Here is a 21,166-nt window from a genome sequence, read left to right as displayed (position 1 = left end):
ACCAGTTGGGGAACCCTAGTATACAGAACCCTCTTAGACACTGACATGTTGGGGAACCCTAGTATACAGACACCTCTTAGACACTGACATGTTGGGGAACCCTCTTAGACACTGACATGTTGGGGAACCCTAGTATACAGACACCTCTTAGACACTGACATGTTGGGGAACACTAGATTGGTACGGATGTAGACTGTGAGCTGGCAACACTAGATTGGTACTGATGATAATTGGATTTAGACTGTGAGCTGTCATCTCTAGATTGGTACGGATGATAATTGGATGTAGACTGTGAGCTGGCAGCACTAGATTGGTACGGATGTAGACTGTGAGCTGTCATCTCTAGATTGGTACGGATAATAATTGGATGTAGACTGTGAGCTGGCAACACTAGATTGGTATGGATGTAGACTGTGAGCTGTCATCTCTAGATTGGTACGGATGATAATTGGATGTAGACTGTGAGCTGGCAACACTAGATTGGTACGGATGTAGACTGTGAGCTGTCATCTCTAGATTGGTACGGATGATAATTGGATGTAGACTGTGAGCTGTCATCTCTAGATTGGTACTGTTGATAATTGTATGTAGACTGAGCTGTCATCTCTAGATTGGTACTGTTGATAATTGTATGTAGACTGAGCTGTCATCTCTAGATTGGTACTGTTGATAATTGTATGTAGACTGAGCTGTCATCTCTAGATTGGTACTGTTGATCATTGTATGTAGACTGAGCTGTCATCTCTAGATTGGTAATGGTGATAATTGTATGTAGACTGAGCTGTCATCTCTAGATTGGTACTGTTGATAATTGTATGTAGACTGAGCTGTCATCTCTAGATTGGTACGGAGGGAGACTGAGCTGTCATCTCTAGATTGGTACTGTTGATAATTGTATGTAGACTGAGCTGTCATCTCTAGATTGGTACTGTTGATAATTGTATGTAGACTGAGCTGTCATCTCTAGATTGGTACTGTTGATAATTGTATGTAGACTGAGCTGTCATCTCTAGATTGGTACTGTTGATAATTGTATGTAGACTGAGCTGTCATCTCTAGATTGGTACGGAGGGAGACTGAGCTGTCATCTCTAGATTGGTACGGAGGGAGACTGAGCTGTCATCTCTAGATTGGTACGGAGGGAGACTGAGCTGTCATCTCTAGATTGGTACGGAGGGAGACTGAGCTGTCATCTCTAGATTGGTACTGTTGATAATTGTATGTAGACTGAGCTGTCATCTCTAGATTGGTACTGTTGATAATTGTATGTAGACTGAGCTGTCATCTCTAGATTGGTACTGTTGATAATTGTATGTAGACTGAGCTGTCATCTCTAGATTGGTACTGTTGATAATTGTATGTAGACTGAGCTGTCATCTCTAGATTGGTACGGAGGGAGACTGAGCTGTCATCTCTAGATTGGTACGGAGGGAGACTGAGCTGTCATCTCTAGATTGGTACGGAGGGAGACTGAGCTGTCATCTCTAGATTGGTACGGAGGGAGACTGAGCTGTCATCTCTAGATTGGTACTGTTGATAATTGTATGTAGACTGAGCTGTCATCTCTAGATTGGTACTGGTGGCTGTTATCACATTGTGCTTCTTCTTGCCATGAGATTTAAAGTTCTTGTGCCAATTTGATGTGATTTTAAATCTGCTATGTTAGACTCTCAGACAGGGAATATCAATGAACACTACAGGTTGTCTATAGGCTGATGTGAGCTCCGCTGTCGTGTGTGTGTGTGTGTAATGCAATGCAATGCTGTGGCTCTGTCTTGACAGGTTGAGATGTATTTCTGAGTGTCTCCCTCTACTAATGGCTTTTTTGTACTCTCTCTCTCTCTCTCTGCTGTCTCCTATCCCCTCTCTCTCTCTCTCTCTGCTGTCCTCTGTCTCTGCTTTCCTCGGTCTCTGCTGTCTGTCTCTGCTGTCTCCTATCCTGTCTCTCTCTCTCTCTCTCTTTCTCTCTCTCTCTCTCTCTCTCTCTCTCTCTCTCTCTCTGCTGTCCTCTGTCTCTGCTCTCCTCGGTCTCTGCTGTCTCCTATCCCTCTGCTCTCCTCGGTCTCTGCTGTCTGTCTCTGCTGTCTCCTATCCTCTCTCTCTCTCTCTCTGTCTCTGCTGTCTCCTATCCTCTCTCTCTCTCTCTCTCTGTCTCTGCTGTCTCCTATCCTCTCTCTGTCTCTGCTGTCTCCTATCCTCTCTCTGTCTCTGCTGTCTCCTATCCTCTCTCTCTCTCTCTCTCTCTCTCTGCTGCCTCCTATCCTCTCTCTGTCTCTGCTGTCTCCTATCCTCTCTCTCTCTCTCTCTCTGTCTCTGCTGTCTCCTATCCTCTCTCTCTCTCTGCTGTCTCCTATCCTCTCTCTCTCTCTCTCTCTCTGTCTCTGCTGTCTCCTATCCTCTCTCTCTCTGTCTCTGTCTCAGAGAAGTATTTTGATCTGAAGAAGGGTCAGTGTAAAGAGGCGTTGGACATCTATAAGAAGTTCCTGTACAGGATGACCAAGCTGTCTGAGTTTCTCAAAGTAGCAGAGGTACACACGCACACTGTACGCAAACTCACAGGCCAAATCCTGCGTCCTCTCTCTCCGTCCTCTCTCGTCTACTTTTCAAGGTCAAAGGTAATCGAGGATAGGCGGCGAGGAGAGTGAACTAGGATGAAAATGCCCTTGTATGAAAGGAATGTTCGGGCGAATCACATCGGTGACTGTTGTTCTGTGTTGCGTTATGGTTATAAAAACCGTCAGACTACATGTTGAGGCGTGAGCTTTACAAAAATCACGTGAATTAAGGTCATGCCGGTTTTTTGAAGTCGCTGCGGTAGCATCTCACCAGCTGCATTGTGGGGGGGGGGGGGACTATTTGTCAACCAGTCATCGGGGTGTTTTGTTTGACCCATTCAAATGTGGCCAAAGACTGAAACAGGAACCGACTTTGCTGTGATTGTAAAGCTACAGGACATACAAATGAAAGGGATATTTGAGACCTCTAACCAATGAATTGTACACAAGTTATGCCTCCAGTTTCAGTGTGTCATACGGAGGTACAGAGCGTTTATTTCCACATTAATTCAGTAAAAAGTTTAAAAACGGAAAGCAGCCGTGTTGACCTGAGTCTCTTCGGCTGTCGCAGATGCCCCTCCCCAGACTTTGGTCTACGGTCTGCTTCGTTGGGCTTTACCTCTGGGACACCCCCAGTAGCTCCTCCACTCCCACATCAGGCAAATTACGTTTACTGGGGTGGATCCCAAAATAAAGGTGCATTGGGATAATTTTGTAGATAAAACATAGTCTATCGTGTTTTTAAATGTGTGTTTCTCTCTGATACCACACACTTGTGGAGCACTTATTGTTTTCCCGGAGGATGGGGGAGAGAGAGGACGGACTTTTGCCCAATGAGAAAAGGCCACAGACGTGTACACACACACACACACACAGAGAGTACGCCAACTCATGTACGCAGCTGAACACCTCCAAAAATGACCCTTAGATGGGGTGGAGGTTAGGTGCTCTCATTCCTTCTCTCACTCCCCCTCTCTCTCCCATCTCTCACTCCCCCTCTCTCTCCCATCTCTCACTCCCCCTCTCTCTCCCATCTCTCACTCCCCCTCTCTCTCCCATCTCTCACTCCCCCTCTCTCTCCCATCTCTCACTCCCCCTCTCTCTCCCATCTCTCACTCCCCCTCTCTCTCCCATCTCTCACTCCCCCTCTCTCTCCCGTCTCTCACTCCCCCTCTCTCTCCCGTCTCTCACTCCCCCTCTCTCTCCCGTCTCTCACTCCCCCTCTCTCTCCCGTCTCTCACTCCCCCTCTCTCTCCCGTCTCTCACTCCCCCTCTCTCTCCCGTCTCTCACTCCCCCTCTCTCTCCCGTCTCTCACTCCCCCTCTCTCTCCCGTCTCTCACTCCCCCTCTCTCTCCCGTCTCTCACTCCCCCTCTCTCTCCCGTCTCTCACTCCCCCTCTCTCTCCCGTCTCTCACTCCCCCTCTCTCTCCCGTCTCTCACTCCCCCTCTCTCTCTCGCCCCACTCCCCCTCTCTCTCTCTCGCCCCACTCCCCCTCTCTCTCTCGCCCCACTCCCCATCTCTCCCCACTCCCCCTCTCTCTCTCCCTCTCTCTCTCTCGCCCCACTCCCCCTCTCGCCCCACTCCCCCTCTCTCTCTCTCTCTCTCGCCCCACTCCCCCTCTCTCCCCACTCCCCCTCTCTCTCGCCCCTCTCTCCCCCTCTCTCTCTCCCCCTCTCTCTCGCCCCACTCCCCCTCTCTCTCTCTCGCCCCACTCCCCATCTCTCCCCACTCCCCCTCTCTCTCTCCCTCTCTCTCTCTCGCCCCACTCCCCCTCTCTCCCCACTCCCCCTCTCTCTCTCTCTCTCTCGCCCCACTCCCCCTCTCTCCCCTCTCCCCCCCTCTCTCGCCCCCCTCTCCCCCTCTCTCTCTCCCCCTCTCTCTCGCCCCACTCCCCCTCTCTCCCCACTCCCCCTCTCTCTCGCCCCTCTCTCCCCCTCTCTCTCTCCCCCTCTCTCTCGCCCCACTCCCCCTCTCTCTCTCTCGCCCCACTCCCCATCTCTCCCCACTCCCCCTCTCTCTCTCCCTCTCTCTCTCTCGCCCCACTCCCCCTCTCTCCCCACTCCCCCTCTCTCTCTCTCTCTCTCGCCCCACTCCCCCTCTCTCCCCTCTCCCCCCCTCTCTCGCCCCCCTCTCCCCCTCTCTCTCTCCCCCTCTCTCTCGCCCCACTCCCCCTCTCTCCCCACTCCCCCTCTCTCTCGCCCCTCTCTCCCCCTCTCTCTCTCCCCCTCTCTCTCGCCCCACTCCCCCTCTCTCCCCTCTCCCCCTCTCTCTCGCCCCTCTCTCCCCCTCTCTCTCGCCCCACAGTTTCAATGTTTTGGAACTATTTTAAATGTGTGTTCAATTTGCTCACCATTCATTCACCACACTCTCACCATGTCTCGTCTCCCATTGGTCAGTCACAAGGGCATACTCAAGATCGTCCAATCATATTCATCGATCCGGTTGTGTCAGCATGTTTGATTGGAATCTTCATTTTGTTTCCATTGTTGTTTTCGATGTTTACAAACGCTGCGTCCCAATAATCTCTCCTTTCTCCTGAAGTGTGCACTTGTACACTTCTCTTCATGGTTTGAATGATTCGGATCCCCATTAACTGACGCCGTTGAGGCCCCATTAAGTGTTTGTTTGTATCAGTTACACATGTGGGTACATACACACGACATGGGTTTGAAAGGAAATTACTGGTATGTAGAAACACACTAGCATCCTCCAATCCAATGCTTTTACATTTGTGGAAAGTAGTGATCAAGTGCACACTTCAGGAGGAAGGAGATATTATTGGGACGCAGCGCCCTGGTCACTGCATGGAAGTAATGATTCCCTTGTTTTATTTTCTCCCTTCCCCCTGTTTTCCGTTGGCCTGTTTTGTTTTCCGTTGTGTGTCTGTGACAACAGCAAGTTGGAATAGATCAGGGTGATATCCCCGATCTCTCACAGGTCAGTCTATATTTTCACCTCTTCTGGTTCCACACACACACATCTTCATCCATTCATTCATGTAACAGCTCTGTCTCTCTCTGTCTCTCTCTCTGTCTCTCTCTCTGTCTCTCTCGCTGTCTCTCTCGCTGTCTCTGTCTCTCTCTCTGTCTCTGTCTCTCTCTCTCTCTCTCTCTCTGTCTCTCTCGCTGTCTCTCTCTCTGTCTCTCTCGCTGTCTCTCTCTCTGTCTCTCTGTCTGTCTCTGTCTGTCTCTCTCTGTCTGTCATTTTGTTGATCTCCCTCTTTTCTCTGTACTCCTTTCTCTTTGCCTTCAACATGATGCGTTGTGCTTACCCTGTTGGTTCAGTCATTTGTTTCAAAGTGAGTTGTGACAGTGGAGGCCCAGACAGGCAATGAGCTTGGCAGTGATGTGAAACATCATTATACGTTGCAGACCACTGTAAAGTAAAACAAGCCCTCTACCATTCCCCCCAACAGGCCGTTAAAGGATCATGCATTGTAGGTGGTGGGTTACTTACTGTAATGCTTTTCCCCCCCAGCATCTCCCCTCCCTAGAAACACCAGCATTACTTCAGCTGAAGAGTGAAGTCAATGACCTTAGTTGTGGTGACTGCTGTGACATGAGGTTGTTGACTTTACTTTAGCTTGTGCTCTGGTTTGCATGAACCCCCCCCCACCCCATGCATGAACGCACGTCCAGACAGACCCAGAGTGGGTCAGGGGTCAGCTATATACATTGAAAGGTCCTCTATTTCCTTTAATCAGACAGCCACAGAGCTGCTAAAGTATAATAAAGAATGTGTTTCACCCATTTAGCGTATGAATTGAACCTATATTTGACCCCCTGATTATGACTGTAATGTTTGCATGCTATGCAGGGCTCTACAGTGCAACCTAAATATTTAGCTGTGCGACCTGGAATTAAGGATTCCGTCTTTTTAAAATCTCAAATATTTTTCATTCTAGTCCTACATTTCTTTATTTGCACCTATATTGTTCAACTTAGGCTCACACGGGCTGGTTGTAGAAATGCCTGGAGCCCTGCGATGCATTAAGACATCGTAGTTGTAACAATGACAGCAAAACATTTTCCTTTTTCACTCTTTAAACTTTTAAAGAGAGACTTTTTGTTGTCGGGGGAAGACTAGCGGTTAAAATAACAACAATTCCCTTTACTTCTCTCTTTTGTTCTCTCTCTTTCTCTCCCCCTCTCTTTCTCTCCCCCCCTCTTTCTCTCCCCCCCTCTTTCTCTCCCCCTCTCTTTCTCTCCCCCTCTCTTTCTCTCCCCCTCTCTTTCTCTCCCCCTCTTTCTCTCTCCCCCTCTTTCTCTCTCCCCCTCTTTCTCTCTCCCCCTCTTTCTCTCTCCCCCTCTTTCTCTCTCCCCCTCTTTCTCTCTCCCCCCTCTTTCTCTCTCCCCCCTCTTTCTCTCTCCCCCCTCTTTCTCTCCCCCCCTCTTTCTCTCTCTCTCCTATCTCTCTCTGTGTGTCAAGGTGGAATGTGGTTATTTAGTAGGAGGGAATAGAACAGTGTGTGTCGGAGCTAATATTTCCTCTGTCTAAACAGAGGCCCCTGGCTGTGCTCTAAATGATCTACACTTGGTCTACTTTGGACCAGATCACTATAGAGCTGCTACCTTCATGTCCCATAGTGGTCAACAGTAGTGTACTACATAGGGCTCTGGTGTAAAGTAGTGCACTACCTAGGGCTCTGGTGTGAAGTAGTGCACTACATAGGGCTCTGGTGTGAAGTAGTGCACTACATAGGGCTCTGGTGTAAAGTAGTGCACTACCTAGGGCTCTGGTGTAAAGTAGTGCACTACCTAGGGCTCTGGTGTGAAGTAGTGCACTACCTAGGGCTCTGGTGTGAAGTAGTGCACTACCTAGGGCTCTGGTGTAAAGTATTGCACTACATAGGGCTCTGGTGTAACGTAGTGCACTACATAGGGCTCTGGTGTAACGTAGTGCACTACATAGGGCTCTGGTGTAACGTAGTGCACTACATAGGGCTCTGGTGTAACGTAGTGCACTACATAGGGCTCTGGTGTAACGTAGTGCACTACATAGGGCTCTGGTGTAAAGTAGTGCACTACATAGGGCTCTGGTGTAACGTAGTGCACTACATAGGGCTCTGGTGTAACGTAGTGCACTACATAGGGCTCTGGTGTAACGTAGTGCACTACATAGGGCTCTGGTGTAACGTAGTGCACTACATAGGGCTCTGGTGTAACGTAGTGCACTACATAGGGCTCTGGTGTAACGTAGTGCACTACATAGGGCTCTGTGTAAAGTAGTGCACTACTGGTGTATGGATGTGGGCCCCCCCGAACCACTGCTGCCCCTCGTTGAAGTCTGATTTGTTATCTCTTTATGGTCCCCATCACAGCAGCCCATCCCTTATTTCAGACACAACCTCCAATTGAAGCAATCTCTTCCTTTTTCTCTTGGGATGCATCTGAAATGGCACCCTCATCTCTCTTTAATGCATTTGGGACGCACAGGCCAAAGAACCAGCCTTGTCCAACTAGGCTATGACCCCTACCGGGTGTTTGTGTATATTTTGGCACGAACCAGACAGGACAAAATGTGAACTGTCCACATGTTTCTCAACCACCTCCACTCATCCCCTCCTTTCCCTCCTGTTCTGTTTCCTCCCTCTCTTCCACTCTGTTCAGATGTTGATCTGTTTTCCTGGAACCTGTTGTTGTTAACCTACTTTATACAGAGTGCATGTAGCTGTGGGCTTTATCCCCAGTAGCACCCTATTCCCTATAGAGTACACTGCTTTGGAGCCTTGTGCACTATGAATAGAATAGGGAGCTATTGGGGACAAAGCCTTGGTTCTATTCTGAGAGGGATTTTCTGGGACTGAATGAGTGACAGAGCGGGTACAGTGAGAATGAGTTTTATTTTGGCAAGTCTCATCCCCTTTTCCCTGTCTCCTCCTCCCCGTCGTCCTCCCTCTCCTCCTCCCCGTCGTCCTCCCTCTCGTCCTCCCTCTCGTCCTCCCTCTCGTCCTCCCTCTCGTCCTCCCTCTCGTCCTCCCTCTCGTCCTCCCTCTCGTCCTCCCTCTCGTCCTCCCTCTCGTCCTCCCTCCCTCTCCTCCTCCCCTCGTCCTCGTCCTCCTCCCCTCGTCCTCGTCCTCCTCCCCTCGCCCTCGTCCTCCTCCCCTCGCCCTCCCCCTCGCCCTCCCCCTCGTCCTCCCCCTCGTCCTCCCCCTCGTCCTCCCCCTCGTCCTCCCCCTCGTCCTCCCCCTCGTCCTCCCCCTCGTCCTCCCCCTCGTCCTCCCCCTCGTCCTCCCCCTCGTCCTCCCCCTCGTCCTCCCCCTCGTCCTCCCCCTCCTCCTCCCCCTCCCCTCTCCTCCCTCTACTCCCCTTGTCCTCCCCCAGGCCCCCAGTAGTCTCCTGGAGGCTCTGGAGCAGCACCTAGCCTCTCTGGAGGGGAAGAAGACCAAGGAGCTCAGTGCTGACACCAGGTACTGTACGACTGGACTGGCATTGAACCACCGCATTATGTCTACCGTAAAACCTGTGGAAGAAGCACATGAAAATGTATACTTTACCATAAAACCTGTATAAGAAGAGCATAGCTATACTTTACCATAAAACCTGTATAAGAAGAGCATAGCTATACTTTACCATAAAACCTGTATAAGAAGAGCATAGCTATACTTTACCCTTAAGACATTCCTCCTAGTGGAGACGAGTTGAATTTCAAACAGTTTTGTCAGCATTTACATGAAGGGAAAGGGGGATACCTAGTCAGTTGTCCAACTGAATGCATTCAACTGTAATGTGTCTTCCACATTTAACCCAACCCCTCTGAATCAGAGAGGTGTGTCTTCCACATTTAACCCCACCCCTCTGAATCAGAGAGGTGTGTCTTCCACATTTAACCCCACCCCTCTGAATCAGAGAGGTGTCTTCCACATTTAACCCAACCCCTCTGAATCAGAGAGGTGTCTTCCACATTTAACCCCACCCCTCTGAATCAGAGAGGTGTGTCTTCCACATTTAACCCCACCCCTCTGAATCAGAGAGGTGTGTCTTCCACATTTAACCCCACCCCTCTGAATCAGAGAGGTGTCTTCCACATTTAACCCCACCCCTCTGAATCAGAGAGGTGTGTCTTCCACATTTAACCCCACCCCTCTGAATCAGAGAGGTGTCTTCCACATTTAACCCCACCCCTCTGAATCAGAGAGGTGTGTCTTCCACATTTAACCCCACCCCTCTGAATCAGAGAGGTGTGTCTTCCACATTTAACCCCACCCCTCTGAATCAGAGAGGTGTCTTCCACATTTAACCCCACCCCTCTGAATCAGAGAGGTGTGTCTTCCACATTTAACCCCACCCCTCTGAATCAGAGAGGTGTGTCTTCCACATTTAACCCCACCCCTCTGAATCAGAGAGGTGTGTCTTCCACATTTAACCCCACCCCTCTGAATCAGAGAGGTGTGTCTTCCACATTTAACCCCACCCCTCTGAATCAGAGAGGTGTGTCTTCCACATTTAACCCCACCCCTCTGAATCAGAGAGGTGTCTTCCACATTTAACCCCACCCCTCTGAATCAGAGAGGTGTGTCTTCCACATTTAACCCCACCCCTCTGAATCAGAGAGGTGTGTCTTCCACATTTAACCCCACCCCTCTGAATCAGAGAGGTGTGTCTTCCACATTTAACCCCACCCCTCTGAATCAGAGAGGTGTGTCTTCCACATTTAACCCCACCCCTCTGAATCAGAGAGGTGTGTCTTCCACATTTAACCCCACCCCTCTGAATCAGAGAGGTGTGTCTTCCACATTTAACCCCACCCCTCTGAATCAGAGAGGTGTGTCTTCCACATTTAACCCCACCCCTCTGAATCAGAGAGGTGTGTCTTCCACATTTAACCCCACCCCTCTGAATCAGAGAGGTGTGTCTTCCACATTTAACCCCACCCCTCTGAATCAGAGAGGTGTGTCTTCCACATTTAACCCCACCCCTCTGAATCAGAGAGGTGTGTCTTCCACATTTAACCCCACCCCTCTGAATCAGAGAGGTGTGTCTTCCACATTTAACCCCACCCCTCTGAATCAGAGACTATCGCTGCTACCAGTGGTGTATATACTCCATCTAAACCTCTGGTTTATCCTCTTCATGTTTATACGATATAGAAAACCTGTCCTCTCTCCCTGTTCTCCCACTATAGAGCGTCCACTCTGTCCAGTGCTGTGACGTCTCTGTCCAGTACAGGCATGTCCTTCAGCCGCATGGACGAGAAGGAGAGACTGCAGGCCTTGGAAGAGGAGCAGGCCAGACTGCAGGCCCTCAAGGTACAGGTACATCATTACACTGATTCACTTGGACACAGCTGTGTGTTTGGGAAAGTGACTTTTTGGAGTGCACATTTTTTTTCACCATTAAAAAACCTGACTCTAACCTGACTCTAACCTGACTCTAACCTGACTCTAACCTGACTCTAACCTGACTCTAACCTGACTCTAACCTGACTCTAACCTGACTCTAACCTGACTCTAACCTGACTCTAACTCTAACCTGAACCTAACTCTAACCTGAACCTAACTCTAACCTGAACCTAACTCTAACCTGAACCTAACTCTAACCTGAACCTAACTCTAACCTGAACCTAACTCTAACCTGAACCTAACTCTAACCTGAACCTAACTCTAACCTGAACCTAACTCTAACCTGAACCTAACTCTAACCTGAACCTAACTCTAACCTGAACCTAACTCTAACCTGAACCTAACTCTAACCTGAACCTAACTCTAACCTGAACCTAACTCTAACCTGAACCTAACTCTAACCTGAACCTAACTCTAACCTGAACCTAACTCTAACCTGAACCTAACTCTAACCTTAACCTAACTCTAACCTTAACCTAACTCTAACCTTAACCCCTTACCCTAACTCCAAAAACCTTACCCCAAAACCCTAAACCTAACGTAGGTAACCAAAACCCTAAACCTAACGTAGGTAACCAAAACCCTAAACCTAACGTAGGTAACCAAAACCCTAAACCTAACGTAGGTAACCAAAACCCTAAACCTAACCCTTAAGCTTAAAATAGTATTCAAACAAATTAAAGTCCTGACTTTTCAAAAAAAGTTTATGTTCTGATAAGGTAGGAAAACAATAAGGTGAAATGTGAGGACATTGGGGTCCTGATAAGGTAGAAAAACAAGTACACACACACAGACACACACACACACACACACACACGAGGAAGGGGTTATAAGGAGAGACAGCAGGCCTTAGAAGGGGAGCGCTGATACACTAAACATCATTACAACAGTACACAAGTTTACAACTATATTGCTCCACTAAACACCATTTTCAGTTGGGCGATAGAAATACCATAACAACGAAACTACAGAAAAACACGACTCATATTCAGATCGAACTGCCTGAAAGCATCGCTGGACGTTTCACACACTCCACCCGTTATGAGGCTGCGGGGGAAGGTCAAACCGCTTTCTGGGAACAACACGTTGTGACATCTGGCTTATTTTGTGCTTCATTGATATAACTGCTGTGTGCGTTTTGAATGTTTTAGATGAGCTCTGTGGATGGAGACAGGAACAATGCAGCAGAGTTCTAGTCGAGCTAGTAAATAGTCCTGCAGAAAACATGTTGACAGGTCACATTTTCCAGCTGAAGATGTTTTGAGTTGTCCTTGGAACACGCTGACACTGGTCCGTCATACTGTTCTCTATAAACGCTGAGAAAATCTACATATAAATAATAATTTATCAGCTCAAGGCTAAAACATGTTAGTAAAGTCAGGTGTGTTGGCCAACTCGTAGTCAATGTTTGACAGTGTGTTTCTCTGCTCCTCCAGGACCAGCGTCTGAAGGAGATCGGTGTGTCCCTTCCTCCCTCTGCCTCCCCCAGTACACAGTCTATGGGCAGTGTCAACCACAACACCAACCAGGCCATGGAGCTATTCAACACACCATCCACCAATAGGTAGGTTATAACATGCTAATGACAGGTGGTTATAACATATATAACATGCTAATGACAGGTGGTTGGTTATAACATGCTAATGACAGGTGGTTATAACATGCTAATGACAGGTGGTTATAACATGCTAATGACAGGTGGTTATAACATGCTAATGACAGGTGGTTATAACATGCTAATGACAGGTGGTTATAACATGCTGATGACAGGTGGTTATAACATGCTAATGACAGGTGGTTATAACATGCTAATGACAGGTGGTTATAACAGTTACTATAGATAATAAGTCTATGGGCCGTCTCAACAACAACCACCGTAGTCCAAGGTGCCGTGATCAAATCAAAAAGACGTAATGAATTGAATCAACGTTATTGATGTTTAAAAATGCTGTCCTTCACATGATCAGTTATTATCGCTCTGCGTATGTCAAAGCTGATATTTACGCAAATGACAGATCTATGATTTGATTACTTGTTGGGGTTTGTTGTCTTGGCTTAATCATTGCTAGCAGTCCTCTTTTTTTTAAAGATATGTTGATAAAGTAGAAGGGCAATTTTAATCCCATTTACTCCCGGGTTGATTTTCTTTCTCTCCCTCCCCTCCAGCATGCCCAACCTCAGTAGTGATCTGTTTGACCTACAGCCAGCCTTCACCCCTGTTGTCCAGAGCACTCCTTCCATCTCTACAGCCGCCACTGCCTGGGGAGGTAGGACATAGACATGCACGCTACTAATCAACACACACACACACACACACACAGACTTTTGGTAGTTTGTTTTTCTCACTTAACCTCCTGAACTTCTGGTTCAGAAGGAGGGGGGAGATACAGAGTGTTGATCAGCGGTTTGTCCTGACAAGCCTCAATGTTTAGACGTTATTTTGGTCTCTGAATACGCCTCTCTTTTTAGTTAGTAAATATAAAAATGTATTTCCTGTGTCATGTGTTCAGTCATTCCTGCGTTTATCCATTCATCGGCCGTTCATTCGTCTAGCCACCATTTTTCTTTTCTATTAGAAACATTCAAGTGCGTCCTATGTAGCGGTTAACGACAGTGTTAAAACCTTCAGCGTTATGACGCTCTTCTGATGGCCCCATGCTCCCTAGCAACAGAGATGAATAAATATGATTTACTGAGAGCCAGCCAGTGCTTCCTCTGTGTTCACAATGTCTTCCGCCTGAAGCCAGTTGTATGTAGCCCTGACGACAGTCTCATGACCTCTGACCTCTGTCTCCTAGGTGCCGCTGTGCAAGCTGAGTCCTCCATAAGTGTAGATTTTGATGCTGTTTTTGGGGGCGGGGCTAGAGGAATAGCCAATAACGGCGTGCAGCCAGCCGCTGATGGTAAAGAGAACCATACACTAAATGAATAACTCTGTCTTGGTTTAGCTTACTACCTATGATTACAACTAGCTGTTAGACTAATCAACCTCTTACTTTCTGGTTGGGAGCCGTCACCCCGTCCCAGCCGTCACCCCGTCCCAGCCGTCACCCCGTCCCAGCCGTCACCCCGTCCCAGCCTTCACCCCGTCCCAGCCGTCACCCCGTCACCCCGTCCCAGCCGTCACCCCGTCCCAGCCGTCACCCCGTCCCAGCCGTCACCCCGTCCCAGCCGTCACCCCGTCCCAGCCGTCACCCCGTCACCCCGTCCCAGCCGTCACCCCGTCCCAGCCGTCACCCCGTCCCAGCCGTCACCCCGTCCCAGCCGTCACCCCGTCCCAGCCGTCACCCCGTCCCAGCCGTCACCCCGTCCCAGCCGTCACCCGGTCCCAGCCGTCACCCCGTCCCAGCCGTCACCCCGTCCCAGCCGTCACCCCGTCCCAGCCGTCACCCCGTCCCAGCCGTCACCCCGTCCCAGCCGTCACCCCGTCCCAGCCGTCACCCCGTCCCAGCCGTCACCCCGTCCCAGCCGTCCCAGCCGTCACCCCGTCCCAGCCGTCACCCCGTCCCAGCCGTCACCCCGTCCCAGCCGTCACCCCGTCCCAGCCGTCACCCCGTCCCAGCCGTCACCCCGTCCCAGCCGTCACCCCGTCCCTGCCGTCACCCCGTCCCTGCCGTCACCCCGTCCCAGCCGTCACCCCGTCCCAGCCGTCACCCCGTCCCAGCCGTCACCCCGTCCCAGCCGTCACCCCGTCCCAGCCGTCACCCCGTCCCAGCCATCATCTTCAGAGGCACTACCTTTCCATTTGTTCTCCTCTCTTCATCTATTCCCCTCTTCCCTCTACTGCCTCTATTCTCTCAATCTGAGCTCCTCCAAACACTCAGCTAACGGTTAACTCTTCTTTCTTTCTTGTTTTTTTGCGTGTTTGAGGCTCTCTTCTTTCTCTTTGCTGAATGTGCTGGTTTTCTCTGATCCTTCCCCTCTGTTTCCTGCTGAACCAAGCAGGAAGTTCCTACTTCGTCAACGTGGAGTCCTAGATGGCACCCTATTCCCTACATACTACACAACACCCCATAGGGCTCAGGTTAAAAGTAGTGTAGTATGTAGGGAATAGGTTGCCATCTGGGATGCATTGCTGTGTCAACACACTCCTGAAGCTAGACACAGCTTCCTCACCAAATGTTATTCCTCCTCTTCTCCACTCCCTCTTCTCTTAGTCGAGTGGTGGGAGGAGATGAGGGAGGGAGGGGAGGAGATGAGAAAGGGGTGGGAGGAGATGAGGAAGGGGTGGGAGGAGATGAGGGAATGGCGTCTTCCGTCTGTCGTCCTCCTCCTTCCGTCCGTCCCCGTCTGTCGTCCTCCTCCTTCCGTCTGTCCCCCTCTGTCGTCGTCCTCCTTCTGTCTGTCCGCCTCTGTCGTCTTCCTCCTTCCGTCTGTCCCCCTCTGTTGTCCCCCTCTGTCATCCTCCCCCTTCTGTCCGCCCCCCCCCTTCCGTCCGTCCCCTCTGTCATCCTCCCCCTTCCGTCCGCCCCCCCCCTTCCGCCCCCCCCCCCCTCTGTCGTCCTCCCCCTTCCGTCCCGTCCCCCCCCCCTTCCGTCCGTCCCCTCTGTCGTCCTCCCCCTTCCGTCCGTCCCCTTCCGTCCGTCCCCTCTGTCGTCCTCCCCCTTCCTTCCGTCCGTCCGTCCCCTCTGTCGTCCTCCCCCTTCCGTCCGTCCCCCCCCCCTTTGTCCGTCTGTCCTCCCCCTTCCGTCCGTCCCCTCTGTCGTCCTCCCCCTTCCGTCCGTCCCCCCCCCCTTTGTCCGTCTGTCCTCCCCCTTCCGTCCCGTCCCCCCCCCTTCCGTCCGTCCCCTCTGTCGTCCTCCCCCTTCCGTCCGTCCCCTTCCGTCCGTCCCCTCTGCCGTCCTCCCCCTTCCTTCCGTCCGTCCGTCCCCTCTGTCGTCCTCCCCCTTCCGTCCGTCCCCCCCCCCTTTGTCCGTCTGTCCTCCCCCTTCCGTCCGTCCCCTCTGTCGTTCTCCTCCTGTCAGCCTGGCTAGGCTTGTCTCTTTGCTCCTTTCTCCATTACACTCTCTCTGTCTCTCTCTCTCTCTCTCTGTCTCTCTCTGTCTCTCTCTCTCTCTGTCTCTCTCTGTCTCTCTCTCTCTGTCTCTCTCTCTCTGTCTCTCTCTCTCTCTCTCTCTCTCTCTCTCTCTCTGTCTCTCTCTCTCTCTGTCTCTCTGTCTCGGTCTCCTCTCTCTCTCTGTCTCGGTCTCCTCTCTCTCTCTGTCTCGGTCTCCTCTCTCTCTCTGTCTCGGTCTCCTCTCTCTCTGTCTCGGTCTCCTCTCTCTCTGTCTCGGTCTCCTCTCTCTCTGTCTCGGCCTCCTCTCTCTCTGTCTCGGCCTCCTCTCTCTCTGTCTCGGTCTCCTCTCTCTCTGTCTCGGTCTCCTCTCTCTCTGTCTCGGTCTCCTCTCTCTCTGTCTCCTCTCTCTCTCTCTCTGTCTCCTCTCTCTCTCTGTCTCTGTGTGTGGTATTGTGTCCCCATTAGCAGAATGAGGACCAGACTAGACCGTGGTTCTAGTAATATAATTTAACGTTTACACCTTGAATTACTTGATTTCTCATTGACTCTCACGGCTGTATAACTAATCAACCCTGTATACATTACTACAGAACAGGTGTGTGTTGCGGGCGTCTTGGCTGCTAGAATACACAGCCTCAATCAGCGTAATGACTTCACAACATGCCGACCACAAGAACATCAATCCATCATAACACAGCTGCTGGGCCTAGAAATAGGATTTTTATTTATTTATTTATTTAACTAGGCAAGTCAGTTAAGAACACATTCTTATTTTCAATGACGGCCTAGGAACAGTGGGTTAACTGCCTGTTCAGGGGCAGAACGACAGATTTGTACCTTGTCAGCTCGGGGATTTGAACTTGCAACCTTTCGGTTACTAGTCCAACTCTCTAACCACTAGGCCCCCTGCCGCCCCAGGATACATAGAAAGGATAAAAAGCTACTGTTTTCATCCAGAAACAGAGTTAATAGAATCCATCGGACTCCACAACAACGAGTACATTAAAATTCATCAGCACACAAAAATAGCTAGCCTACTCAGGCTAGAAATAGATTTGAAAAAAATAAATAATTATTATTGTGTCAACTGTGACTGACTAGAAACGGTAGAACTAAATGGGCTACACTTCTACTGTTTTAGTCTAGAAATGTAATGAATAGAATCGATCAGCCTAATGACTCAATAACAGAAATCCATCATCAGTCAAATACAGCTACCGCCCCATGAGGCTGAATCCTAGAAATACAATGAATAGACACAGCGACTGAAGCACCATAGCATAGAAATACAGGAAAGCCTTTAGACTTCATCACTCTCATGATATCCCACAACCTGATCCTGCCCCCCCCCCCCCCAAGTCATTTCTCTCTCAAACTTGAGTCAAATCTGTCCTGCATGCTGTGCTTTTCTCTTAACCTCATAGCCCATCTGTGTGTGAGTTCGTAGCCTACGTTTTGTGTAATGCTGATATCCTTGTGTGTGTGTGTGTGTGTGTGTGTGTGTGTGTGTGTGTGTGTGTGTGTATGTATCGTGTGTGTGTGTGTATGTATCGTGTGTGTGTGTGTGTGTGTGTGTATGTATCGTGTGTGTGTGTGTGTGTGTGTGTGTGTGTGTTGTATTAACCAGTGTCTCTGTGTCCTCCAGGGTTTGATGCTCTTGGGGACCTGCTGAAGCCCACAGTGTCGAACCATAACCAGGCTCCCCCCATGGCCCTCCACCACCCCCACCCAAGTCACCCCCATCCAGGGTACCACCCAGGGGGCAAGCTGCTGGCCAATGACCTGGACTCCTCCCTCGCCAACCTCGTTGGCAGTGAGTACTATACAGAGACACACTTCTTTTGTGTTCTCGTCTGTCTCCTTGTGTCTTTCTCCTTGTGCTGACTCTCCATGTCTCTCTCCTCTACCCCCCTCTCCTCTCCTCCTTGGTCCACCCCTCTCTCCTCTACCCCTCTCTCCTCTACCCCCCTCTCCTCTACCCCCCTCTCCTCTACCCCCCTCTCCTCTACCCCCCTTTCCTCTACCCCCTCTCCTCTACCCTCTCTCCTCTACCCCCCTCTCCTCTACCCCCCTCTCCTCTACCCTCTCTCCTCTACCCCTCTCTCCTCTACCCCTCTGTTCTCTACCCCTCTGTTCTCTACCCCTCTGTTCTCTACCCCTCTGTTCTCTACCCTCTGTTCTCTACCCCTCTGTTCTCTACCCCTCTGTTCTCTACCCCTCTGTTCTCTACCCCTCTGTTCTCTCCCCCTCTGTTCTCTCCCCCTCTGTTCTCTCCCCCTCTGTTCTCTCCCCCTCTGTTCTCTCCCCCTCTGTTCTCTCCCCCTCTGTTCTCTCCCCCTCTGTTCTCTACCCCTCTGTTCTCTACCCCTCTGTTCTCTCCCCCTCTGTTCTCTACCCCTCTGTTCTCTACCCCTCTGTTCTCTCCCCCTCTGTTCTCTCTCCTTTCCCCCTCTCTCCTCTCCCCCTCTATTCTTTCCTCCTCTCTCCTCTGCCCCTCTCTCCTCTCCCCCTCTCTCCTCTACCCCTCTGTTCTCTCTCCTCTCCCCCTCTCTCCTATACCCCTCTATTCTCTACCCCTTTCTCCTCTCTGTTCTCTCTCCTCTCCCCCTCTCTCCTCTCCCCCTCTCCCCCTCTGTTCTCTCTCCTCTTCTCCTCTCCCCCTCTGTTCTCTCCCCCTCTGTTCTCTCTCCTTTCCCCCTCTGTTCTCTCTCCTTTCCCCCTCTCTCCTTTCCCCCTCTCTCCTCCCCCTCTATTCTTTCCCCCTCTCTCCTCTCCCCCTCTCTCCTCTCCCCCTCTCTCCTCTCCCCCTCTCTCCTCTCCCCCTCTTTCCTCTCCCCCTCTCCCCCTCTGTTCTCTCTCCTCTCTGTTCTCTCTCCTCTCCCCTCTCCCCCTCTGTTCTCTCTCCTCTCCCCCTCTCTCCTCTACCCCCCTATTCTCTACCCCTCTTTCCCTCTTGGTCCATTGGATTACCTAATGGTAGGGATTGGCCCTAGTAGCTATCAGAAGTTTGGGCAGACAGAGAGAGGACAGTGAGAGGGGACCCAGTAGGGAGCCACTGATCACAAGCCGCTACTCTTACTGTAAACAGTATTTAGGAGCCTTCACTACTCCCCAGGGTTGGCTGGCTTTCTGTCTGTCTGGCTTAGATTCTCTCTCTCTCTGGAGATTTAAATACACCTAACCCATCTCTCTCTCTCTCTCTCTCTCTCTCTCTCTCTCTCTCTCTCTCTCTCCCCTCAGATCTGCAGTTCGGAGGAGCCCCAGCCAAGAAGTAAGTGTGTGTGGATGTGATGTAGAGCCAGACTACTGCAGCGTTTTCCCTAGACAATAGAGGGCTATGGCGGTCTGCCATCCTACTGTACTCCAGTCCCAGGCAGGCAGTGCTGATAACACACAGTAGACTGCTTCTGGACATAAAACACACTACTAAAATAAGTGATAGTCTTGGCCCAGCGTCGTCCTGGTTAGGAGAGGGTTTGGCCCAGCGTCGTCCGGGTTAGGAGAGGGTTTGGCCCAGCGTCGTCCGGGTTAGGAGAGGGTTTGGCCCAGCGTCGTCCGGGTTAGGAGAGGGTTTGGCCCAGCGTCGTCCGGGTTAGGAGAGGGTTTGACCCATTACACTTTAGCGACTCCTTGTGGCGGGCCGGTCGCCTGCAAGCTGATTTCGGTCGCCAGATGTACGGTGTTTCCACCGACACATTAGTGCGACTGGCTTCCAGGTTAAGCAAGCAGTACGGCTTGGCAGGGTCGGGTTGAGGAGGACTCATGGCTTTCGACCTTCACCTCTCCCGAGTCCGTAAGGGACAAGACTGTAAACTAAGACTTCTGGTCACAAGACTGTAACTACCAATTGGATTTCACGAAATCGGGGAGAGAAAGGGATAGAAGGTACACCAAGAAAAGTCACTAAAATAGTCTGATGTTTTTAATGATAAAACCATCATGTGGCGTTAATCAACACTCTGGATAGTTTGCTACGTAGCATGTAAATGTAGTTTTGGGACACACCACTGCAGTGGTTTCCCGAGACGGACTGCCATCCCACGGACCTGTGTTAGGGACCCACCCATCTCCAGAGCTTCTGTGCTTCTCAAATACGTTGAAAAACGAACCAGAAACTAAAGCAGCTTGCCCGTCTGCGACGACACAGTGAAGAGCTTTAGCTGCAATATATTAACGACGTTATAGACATGCCTTTTTATATCTGTTTATAACCGCTGCCGTCGGATTGTCACAAATAGGATATAGTGACAGTTGATTAACGAGTGTGGTGTTTTTGCACGGTGTATTTTGTCTCTGTGTGCCCCGGTGTTCAGGCCAGACATGCAGTGGAGCCAGTCTGGAGAGAAGAGACTAACTGGGGGACACAACTGGCAGAGCAAGACCATGACCAGCACCACGGCCTGGAACCCTGTTCCCATGGCCCCCGCGCCCATGCCTGTACAACACCTGGTGAGTGGTTGTGCGTCTGTCTCTGTCTGTCTCTCACCGGAGAAGCAGGTGATGTTATTTTGTCGATAACAGCCCGTCCAGCTGCAGTAGATGGACTCTAGCCAAGACTGTGATTGCTGTGCTTTGAGCGTGTGTGCTAAGAGTTCCGTTAGCCGGTAATAGCCTGCTTTTGCCCCCCCCCGCTCACCAAAACAAATGTGTTAACTGCCACTACCCAATTGTCCAATAAAAAATAAAATAATCCCATTGTATAATATGTTTTTTTTTAGCCTTTTCGTAGATGGAAATACCAGTCGATGTATATATATTTGACCGGTTATGCTATAGGGGCATTTGCATACATTTTGTGGAATTAAATTGCCTTCTGGGTATTTTCGTGAGTCGTTATGTTCATCACACACACTGAGCGTACAGACACAGAGCCGCTGTCAGACAGCGGGACAGCTGCTGGCTCCTACAGCTCCTCAAACACCTCATTCATTACTGCTGGACTGAAACATGCTTTTATTTCAACAAGAAATGCAATCGTGTGTTTAAAAACAGTTTTGATTAGCCACGATTTTAAAAACAGCTTCTTTTTTTAAAATGTTTTATTTTTAATAATAGATTTTTGGACTGATAATTGAAGTGTATTTCCAAGACAATGGTAGGCTTCAGCGCATCGTACACACACCACGTTGCAATGAGCTGGAGGCACGATGCATTTTTAGAAACGTACACTTAATTGTTGGAATCCAAACATTTTACTTCATGTTAATGAGACATGTCTTACCTGGCTTCAAAAGTAAAAATCTAACCTGTGGAGAGCCAATTATTTTATGAA

General features: G+C 50.3%; 1 protein-coding gene across 26 annotated transcripts in view; it reads left to right on the top strand.

Annotated features, from left to right (window-relative positions):
* The window catches only part of LOC110531425 (phosphatidylinositol-binding clathrin assembly protein), a 72,027-nt gene that overhangs the window by 38,594 nt on the left and 12,267 nt on the right, over window positions 1–21,166 (top strand). For 4 of the 26 annotated variants that reach the window (XM_090183484.1, XM_090183478.1, XM_090183485.1 and 1 more), the window contains 10 exons: window positions 2,422–2,528; window positions 5,453–5,494; window positions 8,881–8,966; window positions 10,682–10,805; window positions 12,335–12,462; window positions 13,065–13,165; window positions 13,697–13,801; window positions 17,540–17,707; window positions 19,135–19,165; window positions 20,208–20,343. In XM_090183484.1, the coding sequence (XP_090039610.1) occupies window positions 2,422–2,528; window positions 5,453–5,494; window positions 8,881–8,966; window positions 10,682–10,805; window positions 12,335–12,462; window positions 13,065–13,165; window positions 13,697–13,801; window positions 17,540–17,707; window positions 19,135–19,165; window positions 20,208–20,343 (1,028 nt within the window). Of the gene's footprint in view, window positions 1–2,421; window positions 2,529–5,452; window positions 5,495–5,972; window positions 5,994–8,880; window positions 8,967–10,681; window positions 10,812–12,334; window positions 12,463–13,064; window positions 13,166–13,696; window positions 13,802–17,539; window positions 17,708–19,134; window positions 19,166–20,207; window positions 20,344–21,166 lie in introns of all 26 variants that reach the window. The other 22 variants (XM_090183482.1, XM_036987287.2, XM_090183483.1 and 19 more) reach the window with 10 other exon arrangements.

This window comes from Oncorhynchus mykiss, chromosome 9 (assembly GCF_057628025.1).
Source record: "Oncorhynchus mykiss isolate SJ-2025 chromosome 9, ASM5762802v1, whole genome shotgun sequence".
Lineage (NCBI taxonomy): Eukaryota > Metazoa > Chordata > Actinopteri > Salmoniformes > Salmonidae > Oncorhynchus > Oncorhynchus mykiss.
Note: the sequence above shows the minus strand (reverse complement) of the source record. Positions and strands in the feature narration are given on the sequence as shown.